Below are 26,311 nucleotides of genomic sequence, written 5' to 3' on the forward strand. Positions count from 1 at the left end.
AGTCAAGGGAATTGTAATAGATATGTATGATATGGGGGGGAAGTGGGGCGGTGGATTGGGGGAGGAGGGTTGTCACTTTGAGGGGTAAAAAGTATAACTATTACACTGTATTTTACAGCTGAAACCAGTTCTAAAAAATGTGTATTTCACAATAAAAAATAATTTAAAAAAATACATCTCAAGTGAATGAACAGGAAAAAATTCCAGAAAAAGAACTAAATGAAATGGAGTCAAGGAAGCTAACAGAGACAGAGTTCAAAACAATGGTTATAAAGATGCTCAAGGAACTTAGTGAGAACTTTAACTAAGAGTTAGCAAACATAGAAAAGGACATAGAAAACACACAAAAGAACTAATCAGAAGTAAAGAATACAATAACTGAAATGAAGAATGCACTAGCAGGAATCACCAACAGACTAGATGAAGCGGAGGATCGAATAAGTAATTTGGAAGGCAAGGTAGCAGAACACACCCAATTGGAACAGCAAAAACAAAAAACAATTTTTAAAAATGAGGATAGTTTAGGGCAACATCAAGCATAATGACATTTCATCATCAAGGTACCAGAAGAGAAGAGAAAAAAAACAAGAGCTTGAGAACATATTTGAAGAAATAATGACTGAAAACTTTTTTAACCTGATGAAGGAAATAGACATACAAGTTCAGCAGTCACAGAGGCACAGGAGGCACAAAACCAATGAGTTCTTTTAAAGATTAGAAAGCTATTGACAGGTGAAGAATCCAGATAAAAAAGATTCAGCCACCGTGAGTGGCCGGTGCTGCCTCACCTAGGAAGACCACAATGATAATACCAACATGGGCCAGTGAAGCGACATCCTCCACAACTAGACTGAAGAACAAAAAGACAGCAACTTGTCTGTTCTCCTCCCCCAAGTCCCCAATAAAAAAAACTAAAAAAAAAAAAGATTCAAAGTGAATACCAGAAGAAAACAAAAATATACTTTAATAACATGTTCTAGAAATAAAAGAAGACTTGAATCTGGACTTTGAAAAGGCTCATATGCCTCAGGAAAAACTGACACGTAACAGTTAACACGAAGACACAGTCATGTGTCTTGTGTGTTTGTATGGATATAAAAGGAAACTACAATTTTAAGTTTCAGGAGTATATTTTTTCTATAAATGTCTACAATGTTATTTTGTTTTTTATTTTGGTCATACACATACAATCTGACCACAAAATGAAAGAAATATAACTTAACAGAGAAGAAAAATAAGAAAAATTCATGGTTTGAAAGAAGAAAAAAAAATTCCCATTTACTTTATTTGAAGGGCTTAAGGATAAATACCTTTAACATGCAGAATAATTTCAATAACATTATTCACTTAATATTCTCACTCATGAAGGTAGAATTTTTTAAAAGTATGACTCTGTCTACTGTGTTAGTGTTCAGACAACAGGATTTGTGCTGTCAAAAAAAAAAAAAGGTTCAAGTTTGACAGTGTTCTGAGCCTCATGGCTTCCTGGAAAACAATGATGAATAATCTCCTGCCTTGGAGGAAGAAAGCCTGCCATTGCATCTTTTCTCACATCCAAAGAGAAAGCTGTAAACAACATATAAATCATAGCACCACACAGCTCTTTTATAACTTTACTAATAGTGTAAAACAAAGAAAATCAAACAAAAACATTTTAAGAGCTACGTATTGAAGTTTCATTTCCCCCTCCTCACCATCCACACTTAATCCCAAGTCCAATCAATTCATTTTCTTGACTATCTTTTGACTTCATCTTCTACTTTGTCCCCACAGTCAGCCGCTTCTAGTCTAAGTCACTTTCAGGTAACCACTCTTGCCCCCATCCAATCTATTCTTCCCTCTATACCCAAAGTGATCATTTTAAATAACAAATACGATCCTGTCATCCTACCCCACCAACAGAATCCAACCCCCCATAACGCTCTTCAGTGGCTTTCTATTACCTTGAGGATAATGAATATTCCTTACATGCTGCACCTCACCTACCTCTCAGCCTCGACTTCTCAATTTTTTTCCATATGCTCACACAGCTGTCCCTCCCAAAAGCTCTGATTTTTCCTTTGTGCTCTGTTAGGAGCATCCCTCTCCCTATTTCTTCCTCAACCCCCACCATAGCCAGTGCAACGTTTGTGTCTCTGTTTCAACATCCTTCTTCAGAGTCCCCTTTCCAGAGCCACTGATCCCCTTTCCTCTCAATAGCTGTCTCTTCCAACTCTATGCCCATGCCTGAAGGACCACTGCCTGTATTCATGTTCCTGTTCAACCTCTCAATCTCAGAAAATTAAACATGGCTATTTTGAAGGTATCAGATCCAGGATGAAACCATCCCCTTGAGATTTCCATTTACTCCATTTATTCAGTTTTGTCACCACCTTGTAGGATTGAGTAAGTTGCTTAAACTTCCTGTGGCTAATTAATCTTATCTATAATATAGGAACAATTACACCTTCCTGGACTGCTGTGAGGGTCAGAGTTAATAATGAACTTACTGTTTATAAAGAATTGTGGAATGCTAATTAATAAAATAATCATTATTATTATTTGCAAAAGGCATTATTTGACCAGTCATATATCTGAAGGTAAGATATAGAAAAGTAATGTTTAAGGATATATTTAAAATTTTCATTTTGTTATTTTATTTGCCAGTGCTGATTTCTTTTAGGCCAGAGAAATGGACTATTTCAAAACTATTTATACAGCATTTCCTGAGAAAAAGTTTTCATTTCTCTCAGAAGAATAGTCAGACTAATGGTAAGGGGCAGAAAAAAGGGGCAATTAGAGTATTCTCCCCCTTTATTTACTGTTTCACTTTTCACAATTTGGACCTGCAGTCCAAAAATATTAAATGGAAAATTCCACAAGTAAACAATTCATAAGTTTTAAATTGCATGCCATTCTGAGTAGCAAGATGAAAGCTTATGCCATCCTGCTCCATCCCGCCTAGGAAGTGAATCATCCCTTTGTCCAATGTCTCCATGCTATGTCCACTCCTTGCCCATTGGTCACTTAGTAGCCATCTCAGTTATCAGATTGACTGTCTTGGTATTGCAATGCTTGTGCTCAAGTCACCCTTATTTTACTTAATAATGACTCCAGAGCACAAAGGGTAATGATGCTGGCAATTCAGATATGCGAGAGAAGCTATAAACTGTTTCTTTTAAGTGAAAAGGTATGTATGTGTGTATAGGAAAAAGCAATATATATAGGGTTCACTAGTATCCATGGTTTCAGGCAAATACTGGTGGTCTTGGAAAGCATCCCTGGTTGATAAGCAGTGACTACTATACCTATAACATATGCTTGCAGCTCATATATACCAATGTGTATGTGAACACACAAATGAAGTATCCATTTCATGTATTCAGAAAAAAAATTATATTTTAAGTAGTCCATCTTCACCCTACGTCTCTTCTGAGAAGAAAAGGATGGTGGCATTGCCAAAGTGTATATATATTTAATATATCTAAGAAAGAAAGAAAAAAGTAGAGAGGGACAGACAAGAAGAAAAGGAGAGAGGATAAAAAGGAAAGAATGATTAGGATTCTGTACTAGAGAGTCCCTTAATGGACAAAGTTACCAAGGATCAAGTGTAGAAAAGGCAATTTGATGTAGTTAATACACTGCAAACTTTCCCTAATGAATGCCTACTTTTTGGAATAAGCATAGAAAACCCATATGATAAGAGCTGTGATACAGCCCCTGAAATCTCCCTTCTTCATTTTAGGAAAGGAGAACTAAGTCCTTCTTCTCCCATCATCCTAAAGTGACTATTTCATCACTGATTAGCCCTGCCAAGGCCTTTCAGATGTGAGGTATTATTCTGTCTCTTCAATATAGCCCTCAAGGTTCTGATTAAGTAGGTCTGAGGCAGACCCAAGAATATGCCTTTCTAGTAAGTTTCCAGATGACATTGATGCTGCTGGTCTGGGAATCCTGACCTTCAAGTAGCTCTGAAAGCCCACAGGCAAGGGCAAAAAATCTTGGAAGCAGAGTCATGTTTTAAAAGAGCTAGGAGAATGGACAAAGCCAAGATCTAGTATGTTCCTGGGACACACTGGGCACCCCATAAATATTGGGTAAATGAATGGGTCATGAATCAGTGACATTTTTGCTAAAAGCTTCCATGAATAGCCTAGGGAAGCAGGATATCATAGTGATCGGGGGCACAGGCTTTGCAATCAGATACATCAGGTTTCAAATACTGCCTTCCAGCTTAGTGGCTTTGTGACATTTGATTATTATTTAATATCTCTGGGCCTAAACTTTTCCCATATTTTTATTGGGGTCATCATAACATATACCTTATGGAGTTATTCTGGAGATTAAAAATAATGGACATTAAACTAGCCCAGCACAGCACCACGTATCACATTGTAAAGACACAATATATAATGTTTATTTTCCACTGTTGTTTCAGGGTTCTCACAAGTTACATGTGCCACCTGATATGCAATGTGCTTCAGCACTGGATCACCTGATGCCCAAATGGTCATCGGTCAGCCACCTATCAGCTACCAGTTCTGGTAGGAGTGAACTTAGCCAGGTTCACAGTTCATAAGCACGTGAGTGACAAATAGCCACACAAATGGCAACTATATAGTTCATTTACATATGTCCCAACACCACATTATTGTGTATCGCAAGGATACCCTCAGCTTCAACAAAGAATAAATGAACCAGAAAGAAGAAACACACTCACAGATACAGTGAGTTTGAGTAAGGAGCTAGAGTTAAACCCTTTTCATTAGCTTCCTTTTCACTTCCATACCCACTAGACCCATATTACTTCTGAGAAAATGCCTTAGTAACTGTGTTAACAGAATGCTGTCCCTTTCCCTGGAGAGGATAGCAATCAACATGAAAGGAATAGCTACATCACCTCAGCGAAAAAATCCTCTCCTATAAAAGTCTCAAAGAATATTACTAAATGATTACTCAAACATTGTTCAACTCATACACCGAGAGCTTTGACTTTGTTTTTCAAGTTTAATATTTCTGCAGAGTATCTCTGAAAAGCAAAGGTAGAGAAATTTGATCATTCCTCAAATGTTCTAATGTTTTCCTATCAGATACCTCAGCACCCTGAATATTATGTGCATGTAAAGTAACAAATAGACTATTAAGCATTAGCTCTCATGGACATTTCCTAGTGAAATCCTTTCAATCTTATACAGTAAGATACAAAACATGAAAACTAGCCAGCTCTACAGCTTGATCTTCAGCAAAAACAGAAAGTGAGTTGTCTGTGTTCAGTGATGTCAACATTGCAGGTTGGTGCCCATTGCCCCTGGTTTCCTCCTTTGATGGTAGGAATGTTGCTTATCAGAAACTCACTCTAAGTAATGACCTGAAGCTCTCTGGCATTAAAATAAAAGAATAAAAATACATTTAGTTATTTCTTCTCCAAGATATCAGTCCCATCGTTCAAGCTGTAGGCTAGGCTATATGAGGTGCCCTGTAGCCTGGCCTAGGCTTGGTACCTGCAGCATCCAAGGCTGTAGCTTCTGGAGACACAAAAATCAAAGCGAGTGTATTGGTAGAGTGTGGATGTCACCAATCCTTTTCACCAAAGACTAACTATAAAAATGGCAAATGTATCAAAAACAACTGTTTAAGTGCCCTGCCAAATATGTGGAACAAACTGATAAACATTTATTAATGAAAAACTACTGAATTTTGGGTAAAAACATTCCCTTTACTAGCTCTTTCTTCATGGTAGTTCCAAGAGGGTAGGGCAAATGGTGAATAACCAGCAGCTGTAGGAGGAAAGTGACTTGATTTGGAGCAGTAGTTGGAAAATCCCATACTCAGCAGAGTTGTCAGTAATAAGCAACAACCTAAATGACAGCATAAGAAAATAAAATTGTAGGTCAATATCCCTCATTGAATACAGTGGCAAAAATCTTTTTTAAAACTAGCATACAAAATGAATCAAGAGATAAAAATATTTTACACCATGACCAAGTGAGATTTATCCTAAGAATGAAAGTTTGGTTTAACTTCTTGTAACCTCAGAAGCAGCTCAAAATGGTCCCATCCTGTTTAAAGAGATACTGAGTTGTTTTTCAGAGACAACAGACCAAAACCACAAGTCATGCAGCCAAAGCACAAGCAGAGGAGAGAAATTTGACCTCCACCTACACCAAAAATCTTGCCCTCCCCTCCCCACATCCATGGAACCAAGGGACCAGGACATAACTGGAACTTGAACACTGGAACCCTTTCAGAAGCCAAGGGTCCATTGTCCAGGAAGATCCAGTGTTGACACCCCTTTACCATAAATGGCGAAATTCAAGGTCCTCCAATTAAAACTTGCCACACCGGCACTTTAGCAAACTTGTTCTACCTAGCCCTGTAAAAACCCTTAACCTAGACCAGCAAGCAAGATGGATTTTAGGAACCATTAGGGCTCTCATCTTTTGGGTTGGTGCCCTCTTGATCAATAAATGTTTTCTTACTCAAGGCTCTTATATTTTTGAGTTTTGGCCTTTTGAGGCATCTGGGCACATGGGCCTTGAGTTTCAGTATCAATCTGACAATCACCTTACATGACCACTTTAATAGATATAGAAAAAGAAAAGGCATTTGACAAAACTCCACACCCATTCATGATTATTTTAAAAGATCTCAACAAAGTTAGATTAAAAAGGAATTTCCTCAACCTCTACCAAAAAAATCTCAAGGCATTCAGACTAGAAAGGAAGAATTAAAATTGTTTTTATATGCAGATGGAGAAAACCCTAAGGAATACACACACACACACACACACACACACACACATGCACACACACACTAAAGTAGCATGATATACAATCAATATACAACACTCAATTGTAGTTTCAAATATTAGAAATGAACAATCTGAAAATTAAACTAAGAAAATACTTTCATTCACAATAGTATCAGAAAGAATATAATACTTAATAAATTTAACAAAGTATAAGACTTATACACTGAAAACTGTAAAAAAGTGCTGAGAGAAATTAAAGAAGGTATAAGTTAATGGAGACACACTGCTTATGGTTTGCAAATTTTAATTATTGCTAACATCACAATTCTCCTCAAATTTATATAAATTCACAGCAATTCCTACTAAAATTCCAACAGGCTCTTTTTGGTAGAAATTTATATAAAATTTATATATCAATGGAAAGGAGCTAGAATAACCAGAATAAATTTGAAAAAGAGAAATAAAGTAGCAGGACTTATATTAACTTATTTCAAAACTTATTATAATACTACAGCAATTAAGATAGTGTGGAATACACACACACACACACACACACATACACACACACATATATAAATAAGTGTATGTATTTATATTTATGCCGGGGGGGCAAAAAAATGTATACAAGTCAACGTTGCTCAAGCAGTAGTTCACTATAATCAGAAGTGTGCAGATGCTGATGGTAACCACTTTGAGCACCTCTTGTAATTGCAGAAGTCAAATGTGACTTGTATTTATCTTTTGTTATTGGTATATATTGAGTATTACAATTTTAATAGTTTTTTCTTTCTTAAAATGTGTATACAGTTTTTGGCACCCTCTGTGTGTGTGTGTGTGTGTGTGTGTGTGTGTGTGTATAAAATATACTATATTATATATTCTATACCACATTTTCATATATATACACTACATATATTATAGAATATATTTTAACATATATAGAATATATTCTAACATTCTAGAATATGTAGAATATATTCTATAGTACATATATATGTAATATACATATATATTTTTTATCCATTCATCTGTTGGTGAACATTTAGGTTATTTTCATATCTTGGATACTGTGAATAATGACAAAATAAACATGAGAGTTTAGATATCTCTTCAAGATAATGATTTCATTTACTGCGAATATATACTCAGAAGTGGGACTGCTGGATCATAAAGTAATTCTATTTTTAATTTTTTTGAATAACACCCATACTGTTTTCCATAATAGCTGTACCAATTTCCTTTCTTATAAACAGTGGACATGGGTTACCTTTTCCCCACATCTTTGCCAACACCTCTTACTGATAACATCTTTCTGATAACAGCCATTCTAACAGGTGTGAGGTGATATCTTATCATGATTTTGATTTGCATTTCCCTGATGATTAGTGAAATTGAGCACTTGTTCATATACTTTTTGGCCATTTGTATGTCTTCTTATAAGAAATGTTTATTCAGAGCTTCTGGTCAAGATGGTGAAGTAGGTAAATGCTGTGCTCGCATCCTCTCAGGACTACCTCAAAATTACAACTAAACTGCAGAACAACCATCGTGTAGAATCGCTTGATGTCTAGCTGAACAGAAGCCTTATAATTAAGGACATACAGAAGAAGCCACATTAAGACTGGTAGGAGGGGCATAGATGCAGAACAGGCTGGTCCCACACCCACATGTGGCAGTTAAAAATTGGGAGGAATATCTCAGCTGCAGAGGTCCCCCCTGAGGAACGAGAGGTCCCAGTCCCACATCAGGCTCCCCAGCCCAGAGTTCCAGTGCCAGAAAAAGAAGTCCCCACAACTTCTGCCTGTGAAAAACAGTGGAGATTGTGGCAGAGTGAAACAGAAGGCTGCTAGAGTCCCAGGCACTCCTTTGAAAGGGCCCATGCATGGACTTACTCGCTGATGGGCTAACTCACTCTGAGCTCCAGCACTGGGACAGCATCTCACAGGGTGCCAAGGACATAAGGGGAGAAACTAAATTGTCTGAATTCAGGACAAGGTCTACAGGGACAGCTTTCTCCCAGACAGAAGTGCTGGCATAAACCATTGTTCCTTTGTTGAGCCCTCCCACCCACCACCCAGCATGCAGGTGCCATATTTGAGTCTCCATCAACCTAGCTAACACCATTTGCCCCACCCTGGTGATTCCCTGAGACTCTGCCCCACCCAACTGCAAGCCAACCCAAGGCACTTCCAGTGACTTTTGTATAGAAATACCCTGTATTTGCTCATGCTGCAGAATTTCCTTAAATCTTTCAAAGGTTGACAAGCCCCAAACAAGCATCATCTGGACTCAGCATGCCCTATACCTCTTGCTAAGTAGCCCCAAACTTAATGCTAGTGGCAGCTGGCCTTGGTTCCCAGCTTAGGCTCTCTCCAGTACCTCCAAGTCTAGCACAAGTGGCAACCATCTGCAGATCACTTTGTAGCTCATACCAAGAGGCACCAGGCAGGGCACAGGCAGAGACTGTACTTAGCCTGCAACACAGCCCCTCACAAGAGGCCCCAGAAGCAATACACCCAGTGGCCAGCTTCAGACCACACCAGAGCACCATCCAACCACTTCAACAAATAACACACTCAAGGGCAGACTGAGCAGGCTGCAGAGCACCACTAAAGCAAACCCTGCTCCATAAAATTATAATATATAATTTTATTTACCAATTTCACCTCAATATATTTAATTTAAGAAATAGCACAAGTTAAATCCAAACATTTCTTTACATAAAATATACCTATATTCTCCATATAAGGATAAATACATGGACATGTATTCTTTTGCACCACAAATATTGAATGTGACATGCCTTAAACTAGCATGAAAATTATTCGGAAAGCTAATATAAACTTGGATGTTTGAGTTTCTCTGAATAAAGTTACTTCACAAATGTAAAACAAAATGATAATCAAAAATAAAACTTATGTATTCTTTAACATTTTCATATGGGTCATAGGTTATGTACATTCTTTCCTCACTTCCAGGTTCCCAGACTCTACTGTGCATAAGAATCCACTAAGGTGCTTGTTCAAATGCACTTTTCAAGGCCGTACCCCCTTGATGTTCTGCTTCAATATGTCCAAGATAAAGCCTAGCAACCTGGTGATTCTGATGCAGGTGGTGTCAGAATCACACCTTGAATGACATTGCTCCAGACTCTGATGGTCTGCTTAAAGAGAGGTGTACTTCCCTACTCTCTGGAGGCTGAGATAAGTTAAAGTGAATAACAGAGAACTTTATGGGGATTTGTGAAAACCTGCACAATCAGGGGCCAAAAGGACAGAATTTGTCCAGAATAAACCAAGGAAGCAACTTGAAAATGTTTTCCTTCGGATGACTCAAAAAATTATATTAACACCGAGCCCAAGTCATGTAACATCTGTGTCTTCTGTGAGTATCCAAGTAGGACAATTGCTAATAATAAATCCCTGATTACTGAACAACCATCAATGCAAGGCAACCTGAGGAATCTGTGTGGGCATTACCATGCTCTTTTCTGGTCACAAAATCCAGTTGGTGTGCAATTACTCCAATGTGACACCTTATATAAGCTAGAAATCAGGTGTTCAATTTAAACATTGTAAATCAATACAATTACATTGTAGCCATTGACAACACATACAGTTTTGCCTGTTTGATGCCCTAATACTGCAACATCACTCTCCCTGGTTTGGAAAGCAGTCCTTCTCTTCTTTAAAAGAGCATAACAGGGAGTTTTACTCTCCTTGGCCTTCCTGCATCTAGGACATATTTATAGACAGCAGAATAATGTCACACAAATTGCTCTCACAAATATTCTTTGCTACTTTGCAGTATTGGTGTCCATTCCTAGGCTAGCATGTGAAATTTCCATGAGTTACAATTTTTTCCAATATATTTTCTTGCCATTATTACAAAAAGATGGTGAAGTTGATGACTGCATTCCTGCATCAAATGTGCAGTGTTAAACACAAACATGTGCAGCATTTAACTTTGGTCCTATGACATAAATTACTGCAAGAATACAATTAAGCAGATTGTCTTATGTGGGATATTAGGGAACCTACATTCTCCATTATCTCCTCTGGGTTCAAACCTACAGAGAATATACACATACTCAAGAATCATTTGCCTAATGTGTATCAGTGTGCTAGTTTTATTCATGCCCTAGTAGGTGTCCCCAACCTTCCAAAAGTAGAGCTTTCTGATAGAAGGATGCAGCATAGGACAGATCCCAAGACAAAAAGTTTTTATCCCCTCTACCCCAATTGAAAACAGGCCAGTGTGCACTAAAGGCATGGCTTAGCCATCCACATGGAAGTGTAAAGCCGAAACAAACAAACAGCAGGCATCTCACCGGGTTTCCTGCAGGCTCTGATTAAGATCCATTTACTACTTGGGAGACTGGTGGTGCAAGACAAGCCCCACTAAAGAGGCTGCCATCAAAGGGAAGAAGCCAGGGTGGGGACTACAGCATTTGGTGATGAATGTGACAGTCAGCAAAGGCTAGGTTAGGCTGCAGTAACAAACAACTTCAAAATCTCAGAAACTTAATTAAAGAGTGGTTTTTTTTTTCTTTCTCATGCTAGTTGTAAAACATGGGTTGGGGAGGAGAGTGATGGAGGGTTCTGTTCTTTGTAGTCACTCAGAGACCCTGCTGACAGGTTCATTTTCAACACATATTCCCACGACCAGTGCACCTGAAGGGTCCCACAGCCTCAGTAGAAAGTTCTGGCTGGGCAGTATCACACTTCACTTCTTACAATCCACAGGCCAGAACTTGTCAAATGGCTCCTTCTAATTTCAAAGGGACAGAGAAGTCCAATTTTCCCATGAACTAGAAAACTATAAACAGGAGTATATGCTACAGTGTGGAGTAGCATTTTAAAGCCATCATTCATTTTACTTTATCTCTAGGTATCTTACAGCTTGTCCACTCATATTTTAATTGCCCATTTCTCTCTGCCTCCTCCAGTGTCTTATTTTCATAGTCTTAACAAGCATTGGAAGGCACTTTTATAAAAATGTATACAGGGAGACCAACTGTTCTCTCTATTCCACGTCCTCTTCTAAATATCCTTTCTTTATACTTTAGCATATATGTCCAAGAGGTCAAAGGGCTGTGCCATAGGAAACTATGACTTTTGACATTCAGGCCACACATTTGTAAATTTGGCCCAATAAATGCTCATCATACTTACCAATCAAATTAGTGATTCCTCCTCCCATGGGGACAAGTGAAGAAGCAGAGAAGAGATAATTCTAACACTCTTTGGGTTTTTAGGTGGAAATGGGAATACTCTTTTCCATGAAATTATGTGGAGGAAGTCTAAAAACATCACCTAATATTTTCATAGCCTTAGGTTAGAAAATTCTCTATAATTCTGACATGAAACATAGATGTCATAAAGCAAGATTTTTAACTCCCATAAGGCCAAAGAAGCCTTGAATAATATGAAAGAAAAATAATATATTGGAAGAAAACATTTACTACACATATGACAAAAATGTAGTATCCATAATATATAGAGTGCTTACAAATCAATAATAAGACTAAAAAGAAATACCATATTTTGCTGTGTATAATGTGTTCCTGTATACAATGTGCATGCACATTTTTGGCCCAAACTTTCAGGGAAAAAGTCTTTCATTTTAATTTTTTAATTCAAATTTGTATTTGTTTATATTTAGGTACTTGTTTTTTGTATTATAAAGGCATTTTAGCATTTATTTATTTATTTATTTGTGTATTATTACACTTTTAACTCATAATGCATAAATAAAAGAATTAAAAAACATTTATATAGATATGGAATTAGTACTACCCACGTATAATGCACATCCTTATTTTTCCCTCACAAAATTGGGCAAAAAAGTGTGCATTATACATGGCAAAATATGGTACATATTAACAATAAACTTATAAAACATAATTAGTCTCATTGATAATTAAATGAAGTCCCAATTATTTTGCCTATAAAATTAAAAAAAAATTAAAGATTGATAATATCACATAATGGCCAGAGGATGAAGAACTGGTTGATGTACAAACTAGAACAATGATTTTGGAGAGCAATTTGTCAGTAGTAGTCAAACTTTAAATTTGTATGCTTTATAAGAGTGGGACTTCCACTTCTAGGAATCTGCCCTACAGAATGACTTGCATAAATACATCAAGGGTTATAAGCATGGTACTTCTTACAATATTGTTTTTGATATCAAAAATTAGAAAAAGCATAAAGTTTATCAATGGAGACACTGATACACCCCTGAAATAAAAGACTGTGTAACCATAAAAATTGAATCAGATAACAGCTATAAGTACTGATATGCCTTCATTGCTAAGTAAAAAGCAAGTTACAGAATAAAATATATAATATGGGTCATGGTGTGCTGGGAAACAAGGTGTCATATGAAAAGGAAGGCTTTATCAGAATTTGCTGATAGCAATGAGGTACACTCATCATGGCTGCATTTCAGCTACCAATGTTTAATAACTGGCTTGTAAAATTCTGCAAGCCATTTTATGGGACTATTTTCATTTTTATATAGTACATATGTGTGAAAGTATGTAAGTATGTGAACATATATTTGCATGTGAGCATTGAGGCACAGAAAAATATCAGAAAGGGTAAACAGAAACTAGAAAAGAATCATAGTGGAATAAGAGGTAATGTACTATTTTGCCTTCATACTTCAGCATTGTTTGAGTATTTTTCATTGAACATGTATTGCTTCAATAGTTTTCTTAAATTAAGATCTAAGTATTTTATTCCAAAAGTAATACATTATTACTTTAGGAAAATTGCAAAATATAAAACAAGATAAAGGAGAAAATATAAATTACCCATAATTATTCTACTTCAGGATAACCACTGTCAATATTTTGGTGTAGTTTCTCCCAATTGGTTTTCCTATGAAAAAATAACTTTGGGGTTTCTCAAACCAAGTTTATATTTTATGAATAATTTGTTAACCGTACATGAATTTTTACACCATTTCTGATTATTTCCTTAGGAAATAATGTTGTTTATTATCATAGAAGTGGTATTAATTATTGATTAAAGATTACAAAATATATCCTAAAGAGAGGATGACTAGATTTTATTCAATGCAATTCAGGCTACATTTTTATTTCTCAAATTTACTAAAGAAATATGTAACAAGATTTTATTTCTTAAATTTATTAAAATCATATAGATAGGTTTTTATGGCAGTAGAGTTAAGGAAATGCTATTAATATAGTTGTTATGTATATAGTTTTACATATGCATTGTTTTACATGAAGATAACTGTTGGCCCTATAATGCTCACAACAGAAACACAAGACAGTGGAAGTTGTCTGGTTAATTCCAGATAAAGGAATTTAAGGGAAAGAAAAAGTGTTTCACAGATATGTAAGGAAGAAAAGAGATATTAGAGAGAAACCAAGACTGTTAATAAAGGGGAAAGATGATGAAATTGGTGGTAACTAAAATGGTAGGACTACCAATGGCTTATATATAAATATATTTACCAAACTTTAACAAGAAAATAAAGCAAGCCAGTGCAGACATTTAGGAAGTAATGAAAATCTTGTCAATACTGCTGCTGACAAAAAAGCAGGTGAGGAAATTCAGTACAACACACTTAAGCCCAGGATTCCAGACACCTGCCTTCACCAGGGATTTAAAGTCATCGAATTCAGCTCTGCAGCTAATCCAAGACCTCACCCAGTTGAGCTCCAGTCACACTTCCAGCTTCACAGTCTCCTTTCCGAATGCATTCTGCACCTAACCTTTGCACTAAATTTATTGCTCAAAACTGGAAATTTTTAGACTTGTCTTTCATTAGGCACTATATTCAGAGTTATCTCAAGACCAGAGTCAGGGGCATTATCTGGGTTTCAAGCCAACTGTTTTACTTGCTTCTACCAACCCACATACCAATAGTTTTCCACCCACCCAACACACCCCCAGCTCCCTAAGCTATTTCAGTAATTGGTAGAGCTCAAGTATGCATTGAACTAATTAGGATTACTTGGGATCATTGTTGTACCTTGCTTTTCTTTTTGTAATTATGGAGAATGTCCATAGTGAGTGAGTAAAGAAATAAATAGTCTCTCCTTTTTTTTCCTTTAAACAAATTCAATTAGTTGATGCATCCATAAAGAGGCTCATCTATACTTCTCAAAATTAAAGATGTAGACATCAGAGGACATAGATGACAAAAAAGTCAGATTTCAATGGAAATTAACTAATAAGGTTTCTCAACTATCGATTCTTCTTCTTTTAATAAATTGAAGAGAACAAAGTGAATGTCCCAGAATCAAGGAAATTAAATGTGATGGAAGCATTCTATACACGAGTAACTTCTCGTATCTGTCATTCCTAAACAGAACTTTGACCACAGTAAGACAGCAAGGAAAATGTTGAGAAAACCAGATAGAGAGTAATGGAATCGCAGAACCAATAAACTGAAAATCAGTAGAGAAAGGGGCACCCCAGAAGTCCTAATTTGGACTTGAGTCAATATTGTGATATGATTATCCAACAAAAGTTATGTGAATTCAAACTGGCTTGAATCTATGCCTTTAATCCACATATATATATATATATATATATATATATATATATATATATATATATGGACACTTTGGTCAACATTGCTCAAGCAGTAGTTCACTGTAATCAGAAGTGTCTGGTTGCTGATGGTAACCACTGTGAGCACCTCTTGTAATTGCAGAAGTTAAAAGTGACTTGTATTCATCTTTTGTTATCAGTATATATATTGAGTATTACAATTTTAATAGTTTTCCTGTCTTAAAATATGTATACATTTTTTGGCTCTCTCTCTCTCGCTCTTTCTCTCTCTCTCTCTCTCTCTCTCCATATATATATATATATATATATATATGTATATATACCATATATACCACTTCTTCAAAGGAAATAAAAACATTTCATAGGCAGTTTTGTCTTCCACCCTTATTAAGCACCCCAATTTTCCCCTCTGGTGTCTCTGCTCTGTGGTGACATAATATTCTCTGTCAACAGAAAGAGAGACTGGAGTAAGAGGAAGCTCTCACTTGCCCAAGACAAATCACAAAGGTGTAATCACTAAGTCAGCCCAAGTAGCGTATTTTCAATGGGGCATATTCTATACCAGTCAAGATTTAACCAGAGGACTGAAAGAGATACTTAAGGTAACAGGAAAAACTAGAGTGAGTATAGATAATAAAGCAAGGTTTTGAGGAGCTCAGCAGCATTACTAAAGAGGTTTTTAAAGGAACCTACAAGAAAGACTAAACATTATATTTAATTCCAAGTTTATAAGGAAGTCAAGCCATATTGAAAAATGTGAAGACATTTCTCCAAGATTCAAATTGCCTTCAGGTTAAATTTTAGAGATGTGATTTTTTGTGTGTGGGACCTTTGCTATTAGTTATCTTCTTTAAATTAACTTAAACCTTTTGTGATTCAAATACATTCACTCTTGGCAAAATAAAGCTACCATTTTCTGTGAAAAACAGAGGCCTTCGAATGTTCATAGGAGTATTCAAATTCTTTAGAAATAACTTAATTTTTCTCCTGAAGAGAATGCAACTTTTAAAGCCCAGAGGAACTAATGTCCAGATGACCTAAGTGATGGAAAAGTACTCGAATGGTACAGTTAATCCTTGAACAGCATGGGTAAGAGACTCTGACTACCATCTTTTGAAAATCCATGTATAACTTTTGAGTCCCCATAATTTACCTATAATCAACTCTTTGCATCTGCAAATTCAACCAACTAAGATTGGGAAACTGAAAATATTGTTTTCCATCCTTGGTTGGTTGAACTCGCAGATACAAAACCCACAGATATTAAGGGGGAAAAATTGCATATAAGTGGACCCACATAGTTCAAATTCATGTTGTTCAAGAGTCAATTGTATAAGAGAGTAGTGTATGTGGCAGAAAAATGTGAACTATACCTGCATCTTGGTGGGACAGAGTAAGTCTCTAAATAGTTCTCCCAAGTGGAAAGGAACAACCCTATGCTGCCAGCCAGGGGCTCCAAAGCTGCTAAACTGCTTTCTGCCTTAATCTTTGAATGCTCAGTTAGCTGCAGCTTCTATTGTCACAACTCTGTGGACAGTACATTCATTCAGTTTGGTCCCTTTAGATTACTCAGGAGAGTAAAATGTTCCAACAAGGGCCCCTTCTTGAAGCCATCAACATAAACCTACTATCTATTTGATTTTTGGGAAATTTATGGAAAACTGCTTATTGCACATTTCTTCTTTGCCTAATCTAATTTGAGGTGATAAGTGGGGAAGAGATGTTTTGTTTACTCTCGGCCTTCAGAAAACTAGAAAGATATTCTAACTCCTGCTGATGGTACTTCTAAGCCATCAGGATGACAGAGATAAGAATCTCTCAGCGAGTATAATCAATCAAAACCTTTCTCTAGAACTAGACCAGTTTCTGAAAAACAACAATAAACAAGACTTGTTGGTCTGTGGTGCTGGAAACATGGAGGAGGTGCCTCCCAACACAAACGGAAACGCATTAAGTGCAGGATCAGATCCTACTACCTCTTTATGTGCCTGATACAATGCTGAAGGTGCACAGAAAGCAAACATCACAGGAAAGTGGGATTTTCTCAGAAATAACCACAATAAATGTCTTCTCAAAAAAAAAAAGACAAAAAGAAGACCTCTTTTATCTTTGAAATCAAAGAAAAGCCCATTTGAGTCTAAGACAATAAAAAAATTGTTCATGAGCAGTTTATTTGGGTGAAAGCACGACCTCTGTGCTGTTGTCAAGGTCTTTGAACCCCAGGGTTCTGTTAAGTGAATGCCAATTGCATAAGTTAGGGAAGTTAAAGGGACACTTTAATTTATGTGCTCAATTTTTCTGAGATTTCAAAAAAGAAAAAAAGTGAAGGTGGGGAAAGGGATGAATGAGGTTAATTTTCAGGTGGCACATTCAGGGATGTTTTTGAGATTAAGGATTTTTCCATTATCCCAGTACTCTCATCTGAAGGGAAGTGATTTTGTAGGAAGAAGCATCTCAGTGGCAGTCTTAATTCACCCTCCCCAAAAGGCCTTGGGGTCTTTAAACAGTGACTGAGCCTCTCAAATCCATTTTTCAAATGAGGACCATGTAATAAATATTTCAAAATCATAATCAATGAGGGGGAACTCTTTCATTTTGACATGGACCCTACAAGTTAAAAATATGGGACACTAAGAGTTAAATGGTATAATAAATATAATAATAAATATAGTAAAATAATAAATATAAGGAATAATAAATATAAATATAACATAATACTAAATATAAATAAACATCATATATTACAAAATATAAAATGGCATACATTGTAAGTTAATATACAAAGAATATTTACCAGATAGTCCTTCTTGAAACATAAAACATATGATTTTTAAAAATTCTATGTTGAAGAAAATTTAAGCATCCCATTATTTTCACAAATAAACTCATTTTGGAAAGTAAGAATCACAACTATAAATTTCAAAGTTACCCCCTTCCTCTCATTTTTAAAGTCTTAAAGAATCACTGGTAAAACAAAGGAAAAACAAATCATTCTGCTCATAATCAAATTTTGTATTTAGTGTTATGTAGAATAAATGTTGATGACTCCCTTAAAAAATAACTGAGTGACTAGAATGAAACAATACAGCACATCACTCATGACAATTAATTATAATGAAATCATTCTTTCCACACCCTCCAGATGTTTACATGGTATTTCACATTCCTGAGATTTAAGGCTCAACCCAATGGAAACATATTCTGAAATTTTTAGTAGGGTATTTCTGAGTTGTTTTGTGATTGTTACAATTAAATACACAAAATGGTTTGGCTGAGAGTTCTAGTCATCTGTACTGCCCCAAAGCTCTAGAGATCATTAAAAGAAGACTTTGGAGAGCTAAGGATGATAATGCAAACCAAATCACTGTAGTTTTTCCCGACTACCAAGATCCATAACTGCAGGTGCAGGCAAGCTGCCTCAGTTGCAAAGGCCCTGCTAACATCATCCTATGGGCAAAATTCGTCCCTTGTTCTCCGCCTACTTGCCTCTTTCTTATCATTTCTTATTCTCTGGGCACAGTTTTCCAGTTTCAGCAAATAAATTTAGGCCTCTTTGTATTTGACCTGTACTATTACAAACATACTCAATTAGTTCTTTGTAAACAAAACAAAACAAACAAACAAAAAACATGCTTATTTGAATGAAAGTCTGCCAGGGTATGTGAGAAAGAGCCTGAACTTGGCTTTCCGCTGTGGGTCAACAGTGATTTCAACTTATTTCCTCATGTCTTCTTTTACTAAATTAAAAGTCTGGAAGTTAAAATGAAATTAAGTTTAAATTAAAAGCTGGGCAGCAATATGATCTTTTAGAGTGTAAGAAGAAACATCAAGTGACAATTCAGTGGCAAATATGTTTCAATGTAATGGAAGGTTAATATTCCTTTATTTCTCCAGTTTCCTGGTCCTTTAATAACTGGAGTCTTTGGCTTGTTTTTCTCTGTAGATTACAACCCTGATTTGCAGGAAGAAATAAAATTTTACCCTAAGTAAAATGCAGAAACATTTTATGCCAGTTACATTTGTCTTTGGGGCTACCAGTCCTCCTGTGGGAAAGAGCAAAAGAGGTGTCCTTCAAAGACTTCCTTAGAATGTTTTTATAAACCCCAGTCTCTCCTCACCCGCCTTCTCCCCCAAACAGAAAGCGACAGTGCCTTCCCTCTGTAATCTGTTTTCCTAAATGACACACAGCGTATCTCAGTGGCAATGTGACTTAATGAAAAGAAACCAATAACAGCTCTTTCAGCAGCTCTAGAACTTTTATTCTGGTGGGAAAACTGAATTTATAATTTGTTTTTTTAAATAGGAAGCTGCTTGCCACTGCAGAGTAAGAGAGCTTGAAGAGTTGATGCAAAATCAGAGCGCTTCTAGCTTCGCGGATACTCAAAAATCTTCCATTAACATTCTGATTGAGCAAAACTTAAAAATTTTATATTATAAATGGTATTGATGGGAAAAAAATGTACATTAGAAAATTCTTCTATTTATCTTCCAATCAGCAAAGTGATGAGGGATAGATAGATCATGGATGGATAGATGGATGGATAAATGAATACATAGAATATAGAAAATATTTAGAAATATTTTGGTTTTAGTAACAATTTGGTTTTCATTTTTAAAGGGTTTCCTTATTTTTGAATCATTAAAAATAGCAAAATAAACAAAACACAAGGCATCTTTCAGCAATCAAGTGGCTCCTAATTTGGTTGTCCAAGTAACAGAGCACCGAACTTGAAAGCAGCATTTGCAGGTTGCTTCTCCTGTTCCGCATTCGCCATATCATCTCATCTCAATTATGATAATAAACAACCTATTTGCACTGCAATCTACTCTTGATCTGAAAAGCTGAGCCAAACCACATTCGACACTTGAGACTCACACCCAGCAGTGTCCACTTTAAATAGAAAAATCGCATTGATTGCATGAAACTCAGGGCTCATTTTGGTCCATCGATTCCCCTGGTGACCTTCCGCAGCATCAAAGCCCACAGCGAACCCAGTCTGACCCCGACTTTATGTGCATTATTATATCAAGAGACAGGAGCTACTTACAGTCCATGCCATTGTCTCCATAGATATGTAATAAAGTATCCTAGAACTGCTCCTGCTGAGAACACTTCAGGTGCGCGTCATTTTCTTCTCTATCTTTCTCCCCTCTCTCTCCTACTTGCACGCAAACACATACACACTAGCCTCCTGGCAGTATTAAAACTCTTCGTTTACTGAATGTTTCTTCCCTCCCAATACAGAACAACTCAAAGAGCAACTTCAGACTTTGAGTAATGCTCACATAACTCCCAGTAAACAACATGCTTCACCCAAATCCATTAATAATAACGCTCTTTATTAAGCTCTTCTGTGAAACAGTATGTCTAATACAAAGCTCCTCTCCACACTGTTTTAATTATAATAAATCACCTTCATTATGATGCATACTTCAGGATAGCAGGCCCGCTGCATCGTTACTCTGATACTCCCATAATGAGGGGCAACCGACACATACGTCTCTAAGAAAGTTATTTACACACACGCTAAGAAATTCTACAGCATCCCACAGCTTTGCAGCATGAATTTCAACAACTTTTATCTTACCTTACTGTTCATAGCACCACAGCTGAGAAGACAGGGGTGAAAAAGAAAAAGAAAAAGCACATCTGAAAAATGCTGTTTACACAAATAGCAGTACCCTGAATACATCCACTAGCATGGAAACATAAGTCCTGCAGTACCATCATTTCTCTGTAAGTGTAGGAAAGTATTTTACTGCCTGGTGCAACAAATCAGTGCTGAGACTCTCGGCTGTGGTGTGCTAGTTCCAAGGGACTGCGTGTCAAAGTCAACTTCCCGGGCAGTCCCCCGAGAACCACACTGGGCACATTCTCATGAAAGGTGTGAAAATCTGATTTTCTAAAATGGATCAGTAATTCTCTATGAAGGGGGAAAGGATCGATAAATCTTTGCTAAGTAGATTGTAAAGGAAAAAGTATTCTTTCAGTGACAGTACATTAGGATCCTCCAAACAATCTCAATAAACTAAAGACGGGGCATTTCTCCACCAGCTACTTTTGACTTCTGATGCATTTTTGTAATCTCAGATCACTCTGCAATGCACACACATTTATATTTGCTAAGCAATGTTCCATGTTGATGTGATTTATGGGCTGTGCCATTATAATGTTTGGCTGTGACTAGAAAAAGAAAATTATAAGCTGCTCATGACCTGATAGATGTGATACAATGAAATGTCATTGCAGCCGTACACACATCTGTGTTTATAACTACATCTGTTCTCCGGGTAGCCACCTGGTATGCTTTAGACATTCCTCAGCCAAATATATCTTTGTTGTTCTTAGGTGCCTGTTCATCAGTATATAGTGTATACCTCTCTATACCTAAAAATACCTGGGGTGTGATATGCATAGAATCGTGGGTGTTACTAGCTTCCATGACTGTTTCTTTCTCTCCCCAGGCAAAGACCCAGAAAACCCAGTCGCTGGTTTTATCACACACACTCGATGATACAGAACTGCTGTAGCTACCAGCCCTTCCCCACTAACACATTCGCCATTTGTCTCTCAACTGGGGAGTCCATGCTCTTTACCACTCTGAGGCAAAGAAGCCTTGATAAAGAATTTAGACGGAAGATGTGTGTCACAAGAAAACCAGCCGAGGAGTGGACAGACTGCTCCCAGGAGGCTCCGTGGTTACAGCATCCTGAGCTGTGTGTGGCTGAGATTTCCCCTGCACTGTGTTAAAGTGGTTATTAAAAAATATGGCCTGTGCGGTAGCGAGGTATTTCAGGGGCCTCAGAACATGCCGAACATCCTGTGTCTTGTAATACCCGGATAAAACCAAGCAAACTCTCAACACGGCAGGCTTAAATCTGAATTTCCTTGTGCTTCATGCAAGTCTATGTCAGAATTAACAGCAAGATAGCTCCTTTGGGAATAAAAAGCTCTTCTATGGGATGCTACTTTCCTCCTGGCACAAAGAAAGGGAGACAAGGGATTGGCATGTTAAACCCTAGGACACAGGTGTGATTAATGCATGCCAGCTGCCTACAGCCATACCACCCCGAACACACCCGTCTTGTCTAAGGTACACAAACCTCGTTCAACTGAACAGCCACGTATGCTATAGGAATTACATCAACTAGTGTCTTTTCAGGGGTGGGGGCTGTGCCAAAGTTTTTATTAAATGCCCCCTTTCCTCCCTTTTCATTGAAAAATGCTATAGTGATACTCATTCAAGCACAATAGAGTGACTATCATTTCTTATGGGCATAAAGAAGGACTCACTGTGATTATAATCTCTCGTACCATCTCGCCTTTTTGCTGATTTCTGACCAGAGAGTGTAAGAGTTCCAAGAAGCAGTCAAAGCTTCTCCATAAAGTTCAGCATCCAGTGCTCACTAGTAAACAATATGCCACGGGAAAGTCTGTGGGGCTAGCAAATGAAAGACGAGCTCCTGGTATCTCTAACCACTTTGGGGAAATGTGTCTTCTTATAAGCATCCAAAATAGAGCACCAACCCAGAAATCACAAGTAGCAGCCTCTTTGATTCAAAAGTCATATTCAACGATTGAAACATGAAAACTCAAATTTCTACAAGTAAGGGCTTGTGATAATACGGAGTCCTGTGTTAACCTATCATGACAAGCACAATTCTAAGGAAGCTAAATGGTAGGAAGGAGGCAATTTTCAAAGAAGACATAGAGGCTGCTTAGTGAATAAAATACTAATAGAGATATAGAGTAGGTAGTTTGTTACATGCTCATATCCACATGAGAAACTTAAAATGGAATGCTTTCTCTGCTATTTTTCAATTTGCACTCTAAAAATGAATAGTGTTATTAGAATCAAAAATTATTTTTATGATCCTAAGAATTGTCCTTTACATAACTTCTAATAAAATAGCTTAGAGATATTTTTTCTAAAATCAACATAACAGTAGGTTCCAGCCAAAGGTATCAATACATGGGCACCACCATCAGCTGACCATGGTGGGGCTTTTGCACCAAGGTCTGAGGAAGTCAGGCAGCTCTGTCCACCTTGGTCTATGCCGTGAAATCTTTCCTCGGTGCAAGGAAATGATCTCAGTGATGCAAACGATTGTTTTAGGCAAAATGGAAAACCTCCCATGAGTCTCTCTGAGTCAACTTCCTCAAAGTTTGAGAAAAAGCAGTTTTTCTGCTCTCTGGGGACAGTTGAGAAAAATGCGTCCACTTTAGAAAATGTCCCTTTGCCTCTTAAATGGCCCCCGGTAAACTCTACAGTTTGTGATAGTACCATGTCTTGGCTTTATTTTTTATTTTTTTCTCCTGACCTCTTTGTATTAAAACAACGCTTATTATTAGCAGAGTTAATATATTAATAAATAATAATAATACCTTAAAAGCACATGCTTACTGAGGACAATTTGGGCAATAAACATATGAGTTAGAAAATGTCATGTATTACCCACAATCATACTACCTGATATATTTCTTTAATACATACACATACAAATTTGGTATCACATGGCATAGTTACTATACTATTTCATTCACTTAAGATTATATTGTTACCATTTACCAAACTCATTATTCTTCAATGACAGCTCCATAATGGCCGCATAATATTTAAGGTAATTTGTATTATGGCTGGATATTTAAGGTATTTATAAATGTTAATATCTAAGGTGACTGAGAACATCTTTTTTATGTATATATTTTGCCTGGATCACTATCATCATATAATGGCTTCTAATATGAAAAATTATTTCACCTAAAGTTTATATAATTATTTTTAAGGGTTTTAGTCAAATTGTTTTGACTAAAACAAATGGTGTCAAATTGTTTTTCGCTGGGCCGGCCGAGTGGTGCGTTGGTTAAGAACTGGCTTGGGATGCCAGAGGGCCCTGGTTCAGATCCCACATATGAGGGCCAGTGACACTGCCCTCTGCAGCTAAGATGGTGAACAACAGCTCAACCTGGAGCTGGGCTGCCATGAGTCACCGGCGACGGTGTAGGCTGCAGCCCCTGCTGCAGTGGGCTGCCATAAGCTACAGTGTGTAGCCAGCATCCAACGTGAGCGGTCAGCAGCAGCCATGAGCAGCCGTCCAGAGGCTGGCGACTGATCTGCCTCGCCCGGGAAGAGCGCAATGATGGTGCCAGCTTGGACCAGTGAAGCAACGTCCTCCACAACTAGACTGAAGAACAAAACAATAGCAACTTGTCTGTTCCCCTTCCCCCGATTCCCCAGCACTGTTCCCCTCCCCCAATTCCCCAATAAAATCTTAAAAAAAATTATCTAAGTACCTTGCATATTAACACCTTTTTTTTAACATCTCTATGTTTTGTCAGTCATTTTAATTTTTGTAAATTTTTCAGATGAAGGACATCTCATAAATTTTAATTTTCTTCCTTTAATTTTATGTGTCTAGACACTGCTTCACATGACAATTATTTCATGTGCTTATATTTTCTTTCAATATTTTCTGCTGTGAAGTATTATTTTTCTTATGTAATAATTCTTTATAGGAATTATGCCAACCTTTGTCAGGTTCATGCAAATATTTTTGAGTTTTGAGTTTCTCCTTTAATTTTTTCATAGCATGTTTTGACATACAGATGCTTCACATTTCTATTTCAGCCATATCTCTTAGTTCTCCACTTTTGTAACTTTTTCCAGGATTATTTCTACCTGGGAAAATTTCTTCCTGATCTAGTAACAAATAAATATTTTCTATTTTTTAATTCTAAATTTTTTTATGTAATTTTTTTCTATTTAGCTATTTAATCAATCTGGAATTTATTTTGGTGTACAATGTGAGATAAAGTTCTAACACTTTTTAAACAGGTAATCTATTCAATCATGGTTCTTTGTGGGCTCTTTGGTGTGCAGACACAGGGCTTTATTTATTTACTTTAAAAAAAATTTTTTTTCAAGTAAAAAAATTTCTTTATTGAATTCTTCAGACCAAAACTATTTAACCATATTAGCTCAATGATTCTGAGCCAAATCTGCTGCTTCTAAATGAACACAGGCAATAATCTATGTACTTCTGTATATGGACTTAAGAAAAAAACATATGAAAATAATAATGTCATGACTGGAAACTAAGCTACCTTTACTCTCTTCCCACGAGAAGGTGAACACAATAAAGACTGCATTAGATTGAGGAAAGCACAGACCTGGGTCCTAACCCACATTGCTCCTTATTGCCTATGTCACTTTGGGTCATTTACCTAACCCTAGTCTCTCTTCTCTTACCTTTAAAATGAGGATAAGAGCGCTCTCTCTCAAGGTTGTTATAAAGACGAAACTAGATAAAATATTTGAAGTTCCTAATATGGTATCTAAAACACATATATGCTTGAAACTACAGTAAAACCTTGGATTGCAAGTAACGTGACTTGCGAGAGGAAAGAGCGTTTTTGTTAGAACACAGATTGTGGATACACGTCATGTGGCTTCCAGGATGCCGCCTTTGCTAGGCTCTTTTCGTACTCCATTGGCCACTCCTGAATCTCCTTTGCTGTTTTTAAACATTCTAGAGGTTTCTTGAGGAATATCTGTAAGGTATAGATTGGGTTTGTATTATCTGCTTGTGTAGGTTCTATCTTGGCATTATCTTTTTCACACTTTGAGAGCTCAATTCATCCTCTGCACATATTAATTACTGGAAGGGGGGCAAGGCCAATACTATTTTTGCACTAATGAAGATTTGTAATTCTGCTGCGACAGCAGCAGTGTGCACCCCCACTCCCCACCTCCCAGGGCTTTTCAAATCCTCTTGTCTTGAGGACTCTTGAAGTAGACAGCCCTAACTGAATTCTGGTGCCTGGCTCTCATCTGCTTAGTGTGGAACTGCTGTCCTGAAGCAGAGGGAACATAATGACCTCAGACCTCATGGACAGCAGCATTGAGTCACCAGGAGAGCATATGGGGTGGCCTCTGTCTGACCACTTATTTGAGAGACCCCATGCCTCTGAGGTGGCAGCACACAGACAGGTGAAATCTCTGCACTTTCTTCTTGGCAGGTGTGT

General features: G+C 37.1%; 1 protein-coding gene across 1 annotated transcript in view; it reads right to left on the bottom strand.

Moving 5' to 3' along the window:
• The window catches only part of POU6F2 (POU class 6 homeobox 2), a 444,250-nt gene extending 423,310 nt beyond the window's left edge, over positions 1-20,940 (bottom strand). Inside the window, exon 1 of the mRNA XM_019653830.1 lies at positions 20,874-20,940. Coding sequence (XP_019509375.1) covers positions 20,874-20,885 — 12 coding nt within the window. The 5' untranslated portion in view covers positions 20,886-20,940. The remainder of the gene's footprint in view (positions 1-20,873) is intronic.
• Positions 20,941-26,311: the final 5,371 nt, after the last annotated feature.

The sequence above is a fragment of the Hipposideros armiger genome, unplaced genomic scaffold, assembly GCF_001890085.2.
Source record: "Hipposideros armiger isolate ML-2016 unplaced genomic scaffold, ASM189008v1 scaffold_208, whole genome shotgun sequence".
In the NCBI taxonomy this organism is placed as follows: Eukaryota; Metazoa; Chordata; class Mammalia; order Chiroptera; family Hipposideridae; genus Hipposideros; species Hipposideros armiger.